This window comes from Sinocyclocheilus grahami, unplaced genomic scaffold, assembly GCF_001515645.1.
Source record: "Sinocyclocheilus grahami isolate Dianchi unplaced genomic scaffold, SAMN03320097.WGS_v1.1 scaffold58.1, whole genome shotgun sequence".
Taxonomy (NCBI): Eukaryota; Metazoa; Chordata; class Actinopteri; order Cypriniformes; family Cyprinidae; genus Sinocyclocheilus; species Sinocyclocheilus grahami.
The window spans coordinates 2698645-2716064 of NW_015505237.1; the positions used below are offsets into that span (position 1 = coordinate 2698645).

A 17420-nucleotide genomic window follows, 5' to 3' on the forward strand; every position below is an offset into this window, starting at 1 on the left:
ACACCATTCAAGTGATTCTCGTGTCTTCTTTGAGAAACAGTCAGTGGTGTGACAGCACACAATAAGGTCTCAATTCATTCACCCCTGCCGCTGCTTGTGTCTGGGGTGGGATTTGCAAAAAACAAACAGCCTTCCACGGCGGCGAACGAAAAAACAGTCTTTACAGCGTCTTTTGAGAGCGGTTTTAGTCTTCATGCCAGCAGATGGTTGAATACACAGGAGCTGCTGGCATCGTCCAAGCAGCGGTGAGAGGAATGCCGTGTGTGGCTCGTACACTGGGTCGACGACTCCTCTGAATCGCGCCGCTGCAGCTGTGATGGTGCAGATGCATCTCTGTGCACCTACTGCAGGTAAGGAGCCGAAAGCTGCACATCTGGCAACTTGGGCCAACTGCCGAGTCAAGGAACCAACAAGACAGGAGAGCAGCGGTGCCATGGTGTCAACACCTAGTGGGAAAAAAAACATACAACATTCAGGTGTATGAACTTAGTCCCCTAATTCAGATGTTTAAACGTATTTGTAGTATTTATATGAATTAATTTAAACATGTATAAATTGAGAATCCAAAAGCATTCAAACTATGCTAAAGTGTTGACAAAAATGATATATATTTTTTTTATTTTTTTCCCCCTCATATCAGACACGCATTATATGCAGCACCCATATTGTTTTCAAGTGTTGCTCGTTGCTTATATGATCTACTTAAAATTAAGGAAATTAAATAATATATTATAATAATATAATATATGATAAATATCATGGTTGTGACACAGAAAACAATTACCTTCTGGATGAATGCTATATATATACACACAAATAACAAGTAATATCTAGTATAGCTGACAGAGAATTGACAGCTATAAAACCTTAAAAATGTACAGAAAAACTAAACATAGTAGTATACGGTTTCTTTAAAATACATATCTATATTATATATATATATATATATATTCTTAGTTTAATCTATATAACGTACAGTACTGAATTATAGTCGGAGGACTGGTGCATTTTTAGAGAAAATTTCGACAATGAATAAACATTTAAACGTTAAGAACATTCTGGTGATTAATCAGAGGTATCAGTGCTAGATCACAACTAGCATTAACTTGCATTCTTAATTTTCAGACATTTTAGTTTGTATTCAGAGCTGCATGCTACAATACAATACAAACTAATCTCATTTTCCACACAAATGAATTTAGTGGGAGTCTATGTCGAAAGCTTCATTACAACATATTTGGCATAAAAAATACAAACTTCATGCTTATTGTAGCGCCAGCTAACTGAAAGCTGTACAGATTCTCCTCATCGGCATATGAATGTGTTCGTTTCAACACTATGATTACAGTCAGACATAGAGACAAAAAATGCATCGCATACCTGTCTAAAAATCCCAAAAGAAACGCGTAAAGAAGCAAATGATTTAATCCAAAAACATCAATTTGAAAGCAACATGGAGCGGCGGAAACTCTACGACTTCTTCTTCTTCTTCTTTTGTTTTTATAGGCGGTTGGCAAACAGCAACTCTACGACTTCCTGTGACGCAATGACTTTGAGGAAAGTCATAAGGCGCGCATTGCGCAGTACAATCACTGAAACCTTTACTCAAACTTGTGTATATCGATGGCCGTTCTGTTACATAAAATAACGAATGGGTGTTTTAAATAAAGTTGCATAATCTACCGTGAATCTAAAATGTTTGAACGCACAAATAATGGAAATATAAATGAATTCAGTTGTTCTCGACCAGCAGAGGCCAGCAGAGACGCGCTTTTTACACACAGCAAAGCAAAGGCTGCTGGGTAATAATCAGAGGCATGAGTCTGGGAACTGTAGTCTGTGTGGATTACCAGAAACAGCAGAGCATGCACTATTACGCTGTTCTGCTTATGATAATGAAAGAATGAAAAGAAATAGGGATAGAAAATATGACACTTTGTTGAATAATGGCTTGAATCATTATAAAATATATAATGCTTTAATGACATTCTTTAAAAAAAGTAGATCTGTTTAAAAGTATTTAGAAGGGTTTATTTTTCTATTTACATTTTTTCTATTATATACAGAGGCGGACAGTAACTAAGTACATTTACTTGAGTATTGTTTCTTCCTATTCCATCAATGGTCCACACATTTTTAGGAATAGGAAAGAAGATACAATTATTTCTTGCATCCGAATAGGGCATACTAGATTAAATCACTCTCTGTTTAATATAGGAAAACATGAAACAGGTCAATGTATTTTTTGTAATCAGGCAGAAACAATAGAGCACGTTTTAATAAAATGTATAAAATATGAAAAAGAAAGGTTAAAACTCATTAAGGAAGTAAGAAACATGGGTGTTGAATCATTTAATTGGTCAAATCTCTTGAAAGAGCATGCAGAACAAGGTAAAATATATGGTGCTATTGTTAAATACATTAAAGAAATAGGATTAGTCAGGAGAATTTAGGAATGTGTGGGTTTTTATTTTTTATTTATTTATTTATTTAAATTATTTTTGTATTTTATTTTTTTATATAAAATATAGATAAATATAAATATGTATATATTAGTTGCATATTAGTGCTCCACACTCCAGTCCAGTTGGTGGCGGTAAATGCACCAGAAGTTGGTTTGCCATCCGCCATAAATCGTTATTAGAAGAAGAAGAAGAAGAATGGTCCACACTCCAGCCCAGTAGGTAGCGGGAATGCACCTATCGTTTGTTTGCCAACCGCCATAAAACTCCAAAAGAAGAAGAAGAAGAAAAACCAGAGGGCAAACATGGCAGCCTTCCTTCCAAGGGTCTTGTCCTTCGGTAAAAATACGAAGGCTTTACTCGATGGCTTGAGGTTATCTGCAGCTCCAGCCCAGCAATACAGCGTCCAGGTTTCTAATTATGGAGAAAAAATTACTCACACGGGACAGGTGAGGCACAGTTTAATGCGTCTGTTTATCACTATTAGCAGTTGTTGTGAGGATGGGCACTCGGGTATTGTGGAATTAATAGCAGTAAGTTACTGCAGTAATTTGTGCATTTCGAGGTAACTGAGGGATGCTGGTCAGTGTCACGATGGACTGGGGTGAATCCGTTTACTGCTTGTTTTTGTTGCAGGTCTATGAGGAAAATGATGTGAGAAGAGCTAGGTTCATCGGTAGGCAAAAAGAGGTAAAGGGAACTATTTACCGGCTCTCTCAATTATTTCAACATTTTATTACTCTAAAGATAACCAGTGTTGGGCTAGTTACTCTAAACATGTAATATATTACTCATTACTAGTTACTCCTTTCAAAAGTAATATGATTATTTATTACTTTCTGGCAACAGTATTTAGTTACACTTACATTACTTTTCTTTCACGCCCCATAGAATTTGTGTATCTTCCCCATAAAATTATTCTGAAATGTTACTAACAATATATATCTACCTCATCATTTGACCAAAATCCACATTGGATCGCAGTCAGACGTTATTACAAACACTCAATGGTGATTAATAGTAACATTGAAGTAAAAGTGTTGTAATAATCTCATTAATTGTCTTGTTTAGCTTTGAAGCTAATTGTAGCTCTAATTTCTCTCTTACCCATATGTGATCATATACCATGATGTATTTTATCAAAATAAATCATATAAGTTCATAAGAAAATGTTTTGTCTACAAAGATACAATTTATATCGGGATCAGAGGTATGTGGGCGGACAAGCCATGTAATGCCAGAGTAAAGTAGTGCCACAACTTATACATCAGTGTTAAGATCATCTTTTCTCCTGACAAAATCAGTGTAATGACTATATGTCCATCCACTGAATGTAAGCTTTTCCATATTCCAAGCTTGCCTGCTGCACTGGTGACTTCATGTGCCTGTGCAAGTTGTGAAAATTATGAAAAGTTACTGCAAAAAGTAATATTACTGTAACTAGTTACTGCCCAACAGTGAAGATAACATTATATAAACTGATATAAAATATTACCATAGTTTGTTCACTCGTGGGTCTTGTAATCTTTGATACAGGTGAATGAGAACTTTGCAATCAACTTGGTTGCTGAGGAAACAGTGACACACATAGAGTCCAGAGTGGTGTCCTGTGATGGAGGCGGAGGGGCTCTCGGCCACCCCAAAGTTTACATCAACTTGGTAAACAAGTCTTTTATTTAAGAACGGTTTCTAAAAGTGAATGCATGAGAAAGTTACCTTATAACACAGCAGCAGAAATTCATAATAAGGAAAATATTTCCCATTGGGTTTTAATTCCAGGAAGCATCCCAAATAAATTAACAAAGTTTTCAAAAATGATGATCATAAATGGTAAAACTGTTTTGTTGAAGTGACCATCGAATCCCCAAACCCTTCTACACTGCCTAAAGCAGGGGCGTCCAATCATACTTCTAAAAGGCAGACGTCCTGCAGAGTTTAGCTTCAGCTCCAACACGCTTGCATGGAAGTTTCTAGTGAATCTGAAGACCTCGATTAGCTGCTTGAGGTGTGTTTAATTACGGTTGAAGCTAAACTCTGCAGGACAGTCAGTGGCCCTTCAGGAACAGGTTTGGACACCCCTGGCATAAAGCATGGTTCAACAACCTCTTGACAGTTTTGGAGTGCTTGATTAAGTTGAACTAATCGAATGTGTAGAAAATGTTGCAAGAAACATTACATATATATATATGTGTGTGTGTGTATATAAATTTATAGCACAATGCATTAATTAATTCAATCTTTTCACAGGACAAGGAAACCAAAATTGGCACATGTGGATACTGTGGGCTCCAGTTTAAGCAGAAGCATCATCACTGAAGAACTGTCTTTTGTCTGTACGGGCTATTCATTATTCACATTTAAATATATCTAATTCTATTCTCTGTACAATAAAACATTACTATAACTTAAAATTGTTATGGTTTTTAGTTCTTTGTTTTTTGTCTTTTGCACTTTTCCAAGCAAGTGTCTCAAGGGTGTTATATCATGCTCTGTAAGTGATTTCAATGTAGATAAGCACATGGTTTATTCCAGCATTGACAGACAGAGGGCGCACATGGTCTTTTTTTTTTACATATTTGCATGTGTTTTTGATGTTACCTTTTGCATTAAAATATGTTTGGTTTAAGATTGACTTAATTTCTACTCGGAAATTGCTGGTAGATTTAACAAATAATTACAAAGAAACAGCAAGCAACACTGAATTAAATGTGAATTAATTTAAATGTGTAAAACATACTCAATATATCATTTTTTTAACTACTTTGAAAAATGTTTTTTTTTTATAACTCGTATATAGCTAGAGATGGAAGAAGAAGAACCATCATTTTTGGCATGCTGGAAAAAAATCCAGAATAAAACCAGAATAAGCTGGTTTGCTGGTCTTCAAGTCTAGTTATAGCTGGTTTTAGAGGGGTTTTGACCCCTTTTTATAGCTGGTCTGGCTGCGAGACCAGCTAACCAGCTTGGGCTGGTTTTAGCTTTTTTTCTGGCAGAGAGAACCTTTCAGTAGGCAGATATTAAAAGATTTTTTCTTGGCATGAAGAATTCATATTTATAACTTGAGTGAGTAATTCTACAAAAGGTTCTTTCAGTTCTCGTTCAGTCAGTTTATGTGAGAGCATATGTGCAATACCTTGAGAGAAGGTAATGCATATGTGCCCTAAATGATCTGACATGTCTCGTGTATAATCAGAAACTCTGGTCCTCTTGCTCTGAAAGAAGACCTTATTAGACCTGTCAGCTACAGGATCACTTACACAAATTGACATTTTCCTACTCCCGACTGACTCTATAGGATAGATAACCTACAGTGTCTGTTTTACTTTCAGCGATGTTTCTGAAGCACTTCTACGCAGGATGACATGAAAAGGAGCAAAGGGTAAAAGAACAGAGCAACCTGCATCTTTAAGCACTGGTGAGCTGCGTTCCTGTCTCGTTCCTGCTAAGTTTGGAGAATGTCAAGGGGGATTTAGTCTGATAAGAAACACTAGTGTGGAACAATACATGTTTGAGGAAGATCATATATATATTTCATCAAGAGTATTCTCTGCCGGTGCGGCCCTGCCAAATTGGCCTTGTGGCAGTGTGGAGGAAGCCCGGTCTCTAGTGGTGCATACAGTGGAACTGAGTTTTCCGGCTGGAGGCCCCTCAGGTTGAGAGAAAGGCAGCCATGCTGCTATAATTGGGGCTGGTGACAGAAGGCAAGAGACAGCGTGATGCCAATTAACCCTCATCTGTGCTGTGTCCTGTCCAATATGTGTGATAGGTAAGGGGAAGGCTTCATTGTTAAGGGCTGTGGATTTTCCTATTTATCAGGAGGCGTCTAAATTGCAGGTGGTTGGCTAGTTTAAACATTGCTCTAAGCTAAATCTTGGGGTGAAACTGAGCATGAATTGTGCTGCATAGAAAAGTGCTCTCTATTATTCATGAAGCTAAAATGGAGCCAGTAGAGATACAGAAGGATGTTGCAGGTTCTCAGAAAACGTCGTCTTTCACGGTTTAAATTGCTCCGCAACACTGTTTGACATTTCAATGTGATCACCATTTCTTTCCACAGCAACAGAACTGTTCTTTTATTCCATTTAAACCCAAATTTCACCCTTGACACAAATCATGCTCAGTTTGATCAAATCTTAATTTGAATTCAATAACAAAACGGAATCGTTTGAGTCACTTTCAGAACGTTTTTGTTTCCAGCTGAGGAACAATAAAAACATTGACAGCCAATCAGAATCCACTTCAAAGCGTGCGAAAGTTTAAAGCAGACTGAGCTGAAAGTTGGTGTGGACGCTAATATAGTTCTAGTTCTAGGTGTGAACAGGCTTTTAGAATATTCTAGTATAATTTATGCATGTTACAGAACTGTCTTCCCCTATGAATGGATTGGCTGCTTCTCTTTATAATTAGGCTACTCTTCCAAACTGTCAAAAAGAAACTGTAGTGCTCTGTGATATGACCGCTAACTTCACCTAATTGTCTGCACTAATTCCCTTCTGCCCCATGTACTAGAGTCGTGACCTTTACTCAGGAGACTGTGTCATGTTTCTCAAAGCTAGTACAGACTCTTCCAACAATTGCCTCGAGAGAGTTTGTGTGTGCGTACCTACGATTAGGACTGAGATCCACCAAATGAAAAAAGCTGTTGTTTTGTTAACTTTTAGAAAACTTTTCTTGTGTTATTTTATTATTTTTCTGTTTCTAAAATAATGGCTCTGAATGAGACAAATCGCTAACAAAGGCTGCGTTTACACTTGGCATTAACATGCGATCACCGCGATCTAATCAAGCAGATCGGATCATCAGTCAATCAGGACATGGCGCGTTTACAATTGACAACATCAGCTGACTTCTCGATCTGGATAACCGATCGGGTCTGTATTTCCCGCGCAATATTTAAATAAGTCTGCGGTGTAAAGTCGACCTGAAGTGGTGGGTTTTCTACGGTGGCCGAGAAGTGCAAAACAAATCACAATTCTGAAAACAAAATAACAAATTGCAAACGCAAATGCAAGTCTAAAAAACAAAACAATTCAGAAAACACAACGACAAATCCGAAAACAAATTAAGTCAGAAAACACAACGACAAATCAGACAAACCGGAAAAGGTATGTATAGTTTGAGACAGCGCCATTGGTTTGGGATTACTCACCGCTGACTGGACGAGACATCTGTCAATCAACGTATACAGGAAGAACCAGCCGAAGAACAGCAGAGTCGTGGTAGAAAGTTCGGAGATGGTATTAAAATAGCTCAGTTTAAATGTATTGTATGAATTGCCCTTACTATGGAATAAAAAATACGGAGTGTATATTTACATTTAGTTCAAAGTGGCTGTAAAACATTAGCTCCAGAGGCGCAGATGGATAAGTGTAAGTCGTTGGCTTTTTGACGCGATCGACCCGGGTTCGAAAAAATACTGCTATTTTCACTTAGTGTAAATAGAATCCATTGCTAATACGAGATTTGAAAAGGGAGGAAAAAAAAGTTCGGCAAAAGACGGGATCGAACTCGGGTCGATCGCGTCAAAAAGCCAACGACTCGTGCTTATCTACGCCACTGGAGCTGACGATTTACAGCTACTTTTAACTAAACGTAAATAGACACCCCATATTTTTTATTCCATAGTAAGGGCAATTCATTCAATACATTTAAACGGAGCTATTTTAATACCATCTCCGAACTTTCTACCACGACTCTGCTATTCTTCGGCTGGTTCTTCCCTGTATACATTGATTGACAGATGTCTCGTCCAGTCAGCGGTGAGTAATCCCAAACCAATGGTGCTGTCTCAAACTATACCTACCTCTTCCGGTTTGTCTGATTTGTCGTTGTGTTTTCTGACTTGTTACAATGTTTTCTGAATTGTTGTTGTGTTTTCTAAATTGTTATTTTGTTTTTTAGACTTGCATTTGCGTTTGTAATTTGTTATTTTGTTTTCAGAATTGTGATTTGTTTTGCATTTCTCGGCCACCGTAGTTTTCTTTTGAACACTATTTTCAGTGGCGGGACATTTTACAAATCAAAATAAATGTACGAGTCTGACTAGCGCTCTGTTCTTCCGACAGATCGGAGACGTTTTGCGTGATGTCGACCTGCGAATGCAGACACGATGGCTGGATTGCGTTTACACACTGAGATCCGATCACAACGCGTACTCAACTACCTCTGGACCAGGACACGCTGATCGGATAACATTCCGATCAGAAGCGCATTTACACTTGTCTTTTCAATGTGTATGTGGACAACATCCGGATACAGGTCGCATGTTAATGCCAAGTGTAAACGCAGCCAAAGCTGTTCTTCTGATCTGCTTCTGACACCATGAAGTTTACAGCATGCAATGCTTGTGTTTTACTTGACCTCCCGTGTTTAACACAAAATCTCAACATCCCAATCTTGTAAGATAGTGAATAACTAACGGGACGTAATTACATTATATGCTTGGAGTGCACGGTAAAATTGGTTGTGATTCCCACTAAGCTGGAAGTTAGAATTCAGTTTAACTTAGACTGAGAAAGTTTAAGGTTTTAATTTGTCCTTAAAAATGTAATAACATTCTGTTTCTTTAGAAAAGATTGCTTTGATTGGATTGAGATCATAACACATATAGGCCTAGCCTATAACGATTGCTTGGGGATGAAGTGGTTAACACCGAATATACAGGCTGTATTTAAAAAAAATCTCTCCAACAGACTAATTGAATTCTTTTTTTAGCTGTGAATACGAAAATGGGATTTCCCATTTCTGTGGTATGCGGCAAGTTTCTTTACTGAACGCCTGGGTGTCATTATTTATTACCTTAAATGTAAGTTATTTATAAAGCCGAAAAAGAAAGGAATTCTCGGATGAATTCGTCCTGAATAATTCAGTTTAAAATCGGTTGTGGCAGGTTTCTCTTATGTTCTAATGAATACTTCATCATCATCCCGAGCTTCAAACGGGAAAGAATGAACAAAAAATGTATATATCGAAGCAATCTTCGAGCGCGCAATTAACACACAACAGCCGATCGCCGATACTTTAACGCGATTTTAGAGTTATGCGGAATATACTCGGATGGTTTATTCTGCTAAAAACTGCACTCTTTAAAAATTGTATACCTGTATTATATCTTGATAAATTGACTCGAGAACCCCACCCCCCCCAAAAAAAAAATATTCTGCCGGATACATTTAATGATGGAGTGACATGACATCAATGTATATTTCTAATGATCAAAGTTAAAAGAGTGAGGAGCCAATCTGTCTACTTCATTCAGGATTTGTTAAATCATAAGTTACTTCACTTCTCTCACTGGGGGTTAGGATCAGACTGTCAAACGCAATTTGTCTTTCTTCCTAGTTGGTTTTAAAAATGTTGGCACAGGCTGAGTTTGCTCATGTCTCAGGTGGCTCTAAATGGCACCAATTCCTTGTTTGACATTATGGCAAGCCATTTTATCTATTACATGTTTTTGCTGCTACTAGTAGTTTTTAATTACTAGCAAGTAATATAATGGCTATATCTTCTCATATTGCGCTAGTAACTAATCCTTAAACACTAATATTGATTCCAATTTGAATTGCGGATCTGTGGATTCCCCCCCAAAAAAAAATATTCTGCCGGATACATTTAATGATGGAGTGACATGACATCAATGTATATTTCTAATGATCAAAGTTAAAAGAGTGAGGAGCCAATCTGTCTACTTCATTCAGGATTTGTTAAATCATAAATTACTTCACTTCTCTCACTGGGGGTTAGGATCAGACTGTCAAACGCAATTTGTCTTTCTTCCTAGTTGGTTTTAAAAATGTTGGCACAGGCTGAGTTTGCTCATGTCTCAGGTGGCTCTAAATGGCACCAATTCCTTGTTTGACATTATGGCAAGCCATTTTATCTATTACATGTTTTTGCTGCTACTAGTAGTTTTTAATTACTAGCAAGTAATATAATGGCTATATCTTCTCATATTGCGCTAGTAACTAATCCTTAAACACTAATATTGATTCCAATTTGAATTGCGGATCTGTGGATTAGATTTCAACTATTCACTTCCCGCTAATGTATTCCAGGTGTTTCTGGTACCTATTCCAGTTTTACTAATAGGTATTCATTAAAAACTATTATTCATTAAATACTTATTCTTTAGTATGCAAATATATAGTGTCTATTGCATTTTTATTTTAGTAGTCATTAAATATTCATTATTGCCTAATTATTAGATGTGTACTGAATTTTTTTAGCAACATTTAAATCTTACTGACAAGATTTTTACAAGAACTATGAATTTACCATTCTGACTTGTCAGTAAAAAGCAATTAGTTAAATGTAAATAGTGTAATGAGAAATGTTGCTTTTAAACAATTAGGATTGATATCTCATTAATAGGTAAGCATCTAATAAGTGCCTATTTGTGACATTAAAAGAGATACTAGTCACTACTGGATTACTCACTGGTAATGAAAGATACTAATAAAACTAATAGCCTACTAATAAAAATACTAATTATATATTAAGACACTAGTTAGTTTTAAGGGATAAATGTTAATAAAGCTTGCCATATCAGTCACTTAATGAAAAACAACGCTTCACTGACTACGACTTTTAGGAGTACCATTGAGTTAACAGTTTAGCAAGACCCCTTGAGTATTTATATTGGTCACGACTGAGTGATTATAACTAGCCTACCGGGCTAAAGGACATTGTGTGGAAGGGTTCAAGTAATTGATGTATGTAAAATCAGGTTGTGTGATTCCACTTGGAAAAACGTACTTCAAACAATAAATGCAACCAAATAAAACAACCCTAGTGGCCAACGTGCTTATGGGAGATTTTCAGCACCAGGGACAGCGAACATGGGGTTTTTCCCACAAAATGACTTTATTTCTGTGGATGTGAGATCAGCAACTGAGACTTCAGATTGGGGGAAATCTGTGTACCGTGCTATTATACAGTAGTGATCACTTTCTTTAACACAGACAGAACCAGATTTTTTTAAAGTGAAAAGGTGCCAATCTTTCTAAATCTATGTTGCTGTGTTTATAAGCTCTAAATATAAAGTCCATCGGACTTTCAGGAGGTTTCATATGACATCAGCTTACAGAATGAAACTAATAATTAAGACATTAGTCCGATTAAATTCCAAACCTAGTGTGTTGCTTTTGTGATGGCTTAACTATTCAGTTTGATGTAACCAGAAAGTATGGAAAAAAACAACAACTGTGTCACAGTTATGAAGTATGTTGAAAAGCAGAAATAGGTCCCGAGTGTTCATGGTAGTTATTCTGCGAGGAAATTCCTTCAGTCCATAACTCTGTGGAGTTGCTGAAAGTTTGGTTTAAGTTGGTGTGCCTGAATAAAGGATCGTGAAACACACCGTCAACCCAGTTTCTAAGAGTGGCCACTGGAGACTCTTGTTTCCTCTTTATGTCTGAGTCACAGTTTGAAGAAGAGCACAAAGTTCCTTTATGCATGCATGATGAGTAATCGGTTTGGTTTAACGACGTAGCAGTCTGTGCAAGCGACCAGATTTTTGGCTTGGTCTCAATGGTCTTTTGGCCTTGCTGAAGGTAGAACTTTGCTGTCTGGTTGTCTTCAGCGGTAAGTCTTAAACAGTCTTCGTTAAATTCATGGACATCTGTCGGAAGCTCGGTAATGGATTCGTGAAAAGCCTCTTTAAAACGGCTATCTGGACATTCGCTGGTCTCTGAACGAACGCGCATGACAAAGGATGGTTTCGATTCGCACTCTGAGCCATCTGATTCCACTAGATCGAAATCTTCCAGATCACTGTGAAGTTGATCCGCATCCTCCTTTCCATGGTTGTCTGGAGCTTGAAACAAATATTTTTATACAGAATATAAAACCATGTATAAAACAATATAACGTTAAAAGTTCGTTCACACACATGACGTTAACTATAACGTTATAACTATAAAGTTTAATAATAGTGCACTCTATGAGAATAGGGAAGTTCACGATTTACGACACGACGAGGAATCACATTCAGAACTTTATTTTCCAGCCGATGAATGATTAATTAAACATTGACAGCCAATCAGAATTCATTCTATTTTGAAGAGCTGGAGAATTTAAAGCGACGGACAGTGTGCTTAAAATAAACAGAATGTTATCGTGCGTTCGTGAGGACGCTAGGCTAATTGTTGTCTTTATAGTTATCATTCTTTCTTATTCTGTGTCTTCTTCTTCTTCATTGTTGCCATTGTGTTGATTTGTATGTCAAACATCTTGTGTTAGGCCTATGTTATTGTACATGCTATTTGTTGATAATAGAGCATTAAAAAAGTTATCGTTCTTGGAGTGAACGGGCCTGAAATGTCAAACTGTAACTGCAGCGCATACAGAAGTGGCATTTGGCATTTGTGGAATCAACAACAATTTGCTTAAGTTCTGTGTAGCGCTATAGGCTATATGAACAATATCTGCATTTCAAACCAAGAGTAATATCAAAAAGCTTTCAACAAACCATTGAATTCTTGTTCGGTTTTTATTGGCTCCCCCTGCGATTCGTCCATATCTTCTTGGTCATCTTCGCACTCTTTCTCATCTGAGGTCTTGTTGCGCGGTGACCACGTCATCTTGTTTTCCTTCTTGAGTCTTCGCCGAGCGTTGGCAAACCAGGTGGACACCTGCGTAAGCGTCATCTTTGTGATGATGGCCAGCATGATCTTCTCGCCCTTGGTGGGATACGGGTTCTTTTTATGTTCCTGCAGCCATGCTTTCAGTGTGCTGGTGGTCTCTCTGGTAGCATTTTTTCTTCTTGTGCCCACATCTACAGATCCATACCTAAATAGCATGACAAGTAGTCTGTTTAATTAAAAGTTGGATGCAGAATTGCTATTGTGAAATAGTCCATTGATGCAACCAAAATAACAATAAAGGGGTGATAATTCTTACCCATATCTGTCATACTGGTACTGTCCAGTTGGGTAGTCGTAAGGGTAGTATGCAGAGCTTTGGCTGACTCTTGAATGTCCTGTTGCCACTCCATCTTTCTCACCGAGTTTACCCTAATATGAAAAATTAAATAAAACAGCTCAGTGATGATCAGTACCAGTGAGTGGGAAAACTTTCTGGACAGTGCAGGTAATGTTCACCCCCTAAGAAATATTATCTATTTGTGTTGCAACAAACTAATGAAATGCATACCAGTGGATAATATGAGGTTGAATCTGGACCATAAGTGCTGCAGGTATCATAACCGTGACTCTTTGAGCAGGAGTTGCCATAGACAGCAGTAGGGATCAGGTCATGCCGGCTGGAGGCCACAAGCCTACTTTCATATACCGGGCAATAAAGCGAGTTTTGAGGAGAAGCTGCCACTCCAGAGTCCAGCAGTGAACCACTAGACTCATAGCAGGTGCTCAGAGCATTAGAAGACATTAAAAGCTGTCAAAGAAATGACAAAAAGGCTTTAGCAGGACAGTTTAAGTGAAGTGAAGTGACATGTGGCCAAGTATGGTGACCCATACTCAGAATTAGTGCTCTGCATTTACCCATCCAAAGTGCACACACACAGCAGTGAACACACACAAACCGTGAACACACACCCGGAGCAGTGGGCAGCCATTTATGCTGCAGCGCCCGGGGAGCAGTTGGGGGTTCGGTGCCTTGCTCAAGGGCACCTCAGTCGTGGTATTGAAGGTGGAAGAGAGCGCTGTACATTCACTCCCCCCACCTACACTGGTACAAGACTCAAACCCACAACCTTTGGGTTATGAGTCTGACTCTCTAACCATTAGGCCACGACTTCCCCTTCCACAGCTATTTCTGCACTTAGACTATTATTGATTTAAAATGAATTAAAAGAACATTAGTCTCCAGTGCTATCCCCATTTACGGTTACATGTGTCAAATTATTTATAAGTAAAAAGTTTATGACAAAAATATTTTGGTTTGGTGTTACAGGGTTAATGTTATTGATTCTTCAATTAGGGACACTTTTGACCACAAGGACACTTCTACAATATATTTTTTCAAACATTTATCACAAATCATGGAATAAAGGTTTGATCATGGCCTTGCTGTCGATTTTGGAATAATGTGAGATGGTGTGGAATTCGATATTCAGGGTAATGGTCTAGGATATTAGTGCCATTTTTATCTGATTTTACAAATGTCTTAGACTAGCTAAGACAACATGTTAGCTAGCCGTAAATGTAATAGTTTATTTATTAAACATATTTTAAAAATTATTAAATAAACAAAACAAAATTTATATAGTTTATACATTAAGATGTCAAATACATTACTGATGAGTTTGGTAATGTCTACTAAAGCTACTTTAAGATCTTTAATCATTCAGTCTCTGAATGAATTAGGCTATATTTATAATCTTCAAATCTGTCATTTTGCTGTACTGGCAAAAATATGCCTCCATGTCACATCTCATTTTCATCATAAAGATATATATATATATATATATATATATATATACGATAAACTTTTTTTTAATGCTTGGTGTGGTGGCAATGACAGCAGGGAGACAGTAATCATTTTAAAAATCATAAAATAAAAATTCAAGAAAAATATAAATTATGGAATTATATATTGTTCATATAGGGATGGTCAAAATTAAAATTTTCTCTGAATTTCCCTGATTTGAACACTTTTTAATATAAATTCATTATAAAGGCAAAGTTAACAGATCTAAGTGAAGTACAAGTCCAAAACAGATCAGTTCTGGCAGGTGTAGCCTTTCAACACTAAAAAGTAAGTAAAAAGTATTTTTTTAAGTAATTAAAAAGACAGCATAAAAATGTATAGCTATTGTAATCTATACATATGAAAACATATGACATGATTTCTTTAAAATCACTAGGTTAGAACACTTCCCCTAATTGAAGAATCACTCAATTGCATTGAATTAATATAGGCGAGACCATTCCCAGTTAATCATATTAACATCTGGCATTGTAAAGTGAAGTGTGGAACTGTTCAAAAACGTTACCTGTGGTGCTGCAGGATATGAATAGCCAAACTGAGTAAATGACATGATGAGTGTCCAGCCCAGAGGAAGCTGCAGTCCCGCTGCGGGTCATCAGTTCATCACCAAAATCTCCCATTAACTGGAGATAAACGTCCCGTTCTTGTTTCAGTTTGTCTCTTATTCAAACCAACAATACAAATAGCAAAAAAGTGCAGTATGACACAGATTCAGCGTGATGCAGAGCTGTAGTTGAAGTAAAAAAAAATTCAAAACAAACGCGAATTGTCGCGATTCACGCAAAAGTTGTTGTTCACAGAGCGGGACACTTTCTATAGCCGCTGTGTAACTTCAGAGTCAGACGATGCGCTTGTGTCCTCTTGAGGAGCCCGCGGGGTCTCGCTCACATTAACGAGGACGTGTTCAGTTTCTCTGCCCGCCAGCAGCCAATCACAGATCTGACTCCAGAGCACAGACAGCTCGATCGCGCATGATTGATGACCGCCCAGAAACCATTACCATAATTGCCTTTCTATGTAGTTAGCAAACACTTGTACCATTAAATAACATTGAATTGGTTGGAAAAAATCTCTTGAATTATAGCTACAGAAAAAAAATCACAGTCTTTGATCGATATCTATCAAAAAACCAAGGCCATAGCACAGTGCTGAGTAAATTATGGCTTACATAAACAATAACAGACTTGGTAATTACAGTAACTTTTGTTGTGGATGTAAAAAAAACAACAACTATAAATTATAGTGAAAATATTAAAGACTTAACTAGGCAGAGACATGTGGAAATGTTTGCTAATATTATCTTTACTTTAATAACAAAGAGATCCATGAGTCATCTTAGAATGAAGTTCTCTCAAAACCAGATAATGTGTTTCCACAGATTTAAAAAAACAACAACAAAAAGTTTTTTTTTTGAAGAGAACCTTTATCTTCTATTTCAAAGCTGTGTTGCTTAAAACACTATTTTATGTGTTCTTTAGAATTATTTAGAACTGACTTCCATTGAAATAAGGATGAGAACAACACTTTATTTTAAGTGTCCTTGTTACAGTGATTAGGTACTGAGTAATTAACAAAATACTTAGGATTTGTTTTAGGGTTATTGCATCTAATTATGCCTAATTTACATGTTAATACTATAGTAAGTACATGTTTGTTTGTTTGTTTTCTTCTTAACGCCATTCTAGCATCTATGGCTATGGCGAGAACCAGTTAATCCATACACAAGTCTGTTAAACACACAAGTCGGGGGGACCATTTAGAATGTTCAGTTCACCTAACCTGCATGTCTTTGGCTGTGGGAGGAAACCGGAGTATACCCAGAGTAAACCCACTCTGACACAGGGAGAACATACATGTAACTTGTATAACAAGGACACTGTGAAATGAACGATGTAAAACATGTTTTGTCTGGTAACCATAAAAATATTAATTCTGACTGAATCAACCAGACAAAAACAACAATAACAAAACATTTTAAGGGCGAGTTCCTTACTGGACAGTTTGGTGGAGGTCTGTTCTTACACTCTAAAAAATGCTGGGTTAAATACAACCCAATGCTGGGTAAAATAGGGACAAACCCAGCAATTGGGTTGTTTTGACCCAGCGGTTGGGTTACTACCCAGAAGGTTGGGTTAAACATTTAACCCAACCGCTGGGTCAAAACAGCCCAATTGCTGGGTTTGTCCCTATTTTCCCCAGCACTGGGTTGTATTTAACCCAGCATTTTTTAGAGTGTAGGGATGCATTTATTCTCTTTTGCTAAAGATTTTCTTAATTTAACAAGACTTTTTAAAGACAAATCAGAAAGTGACACTGTGAAGATACAGTTGCAGAGGAGTCACATTTTGAACTTGTATATATATTTTTGGACATCAATCAATCCTTTATCACATACAGTACCTTAAATGTGTCTCTCAGCCACCTCTGGACTCTCCCTTTATTGTGGCTGAGAGATTTGGCCTGCCAGAGTTCATTTAATATGTATAATGCATGAGGGCACTTCAGTGCATT

At 37.3% G+C, this 17420-nt stretch overlaps 2 protein-coding genes across 3 annotated transcripts; one reads left to right on the forward strand and one right to left on the reverse strand.

Annotated features, from left to right (window-relative positions):
- Positions 1-2664: 2664 nt before the first annotated feature.
- Positions 2665-4867, forward strand: ndufs6 (NADH:ubiquinone oxidoreductase subunit S6). Its single transcript, XM_016270849.1, has 4 exons — positions 2665-2911; positions 3099-3152; positions 3999-4121; positions 4710-4867. The coding sequence occupies exons 1-4, from the start codon at positions 2768-2770 to the stop codon at positions 4776-4778; spliced, it is 390 nt and encodes a 129-aa protein (XP_016126335.1). The 5' UTR covers positions 2665-2767; the 3' UTR covers positions 4779-4867.
- A 6365-nt stretch (positions 4868-11232) lies between these two features.
- On the reverse strand, positions 11233-15921 carry LOC107584360 (iroquois-class homeodomain protein irx-4-A-like). Of its 2 annotated transcripts, none has more exons than XM_016270937.1 (5): positions 15415-15921; positions 13614-13853; positions 13362-13474; positions 12931-13250; positions 11233-12270 (listed from the first exon to the last, which is right to left on the reverse strand). In XM_016270937.1, exons 1-5 carry the CDS (start codon positions 15457-15459, stop codon positions 11675-11677), a joined length of 1314 nt encoding a protein of 437 aa, XP_016126423.1. In that variant the 5' UTR covers positions 15460-15921; the 3' UTR covers positions 11233-11674. The 2 variants fall into 2 exon arrangements, with proteins under 2 accessions (XP_016126423.1, XP_016126422.1); XM_016270936.1 differs by having other exon boundaries at positions 11234-12276.
- Positions 15922-17420: the final 1499 nt, after the last annotated feature.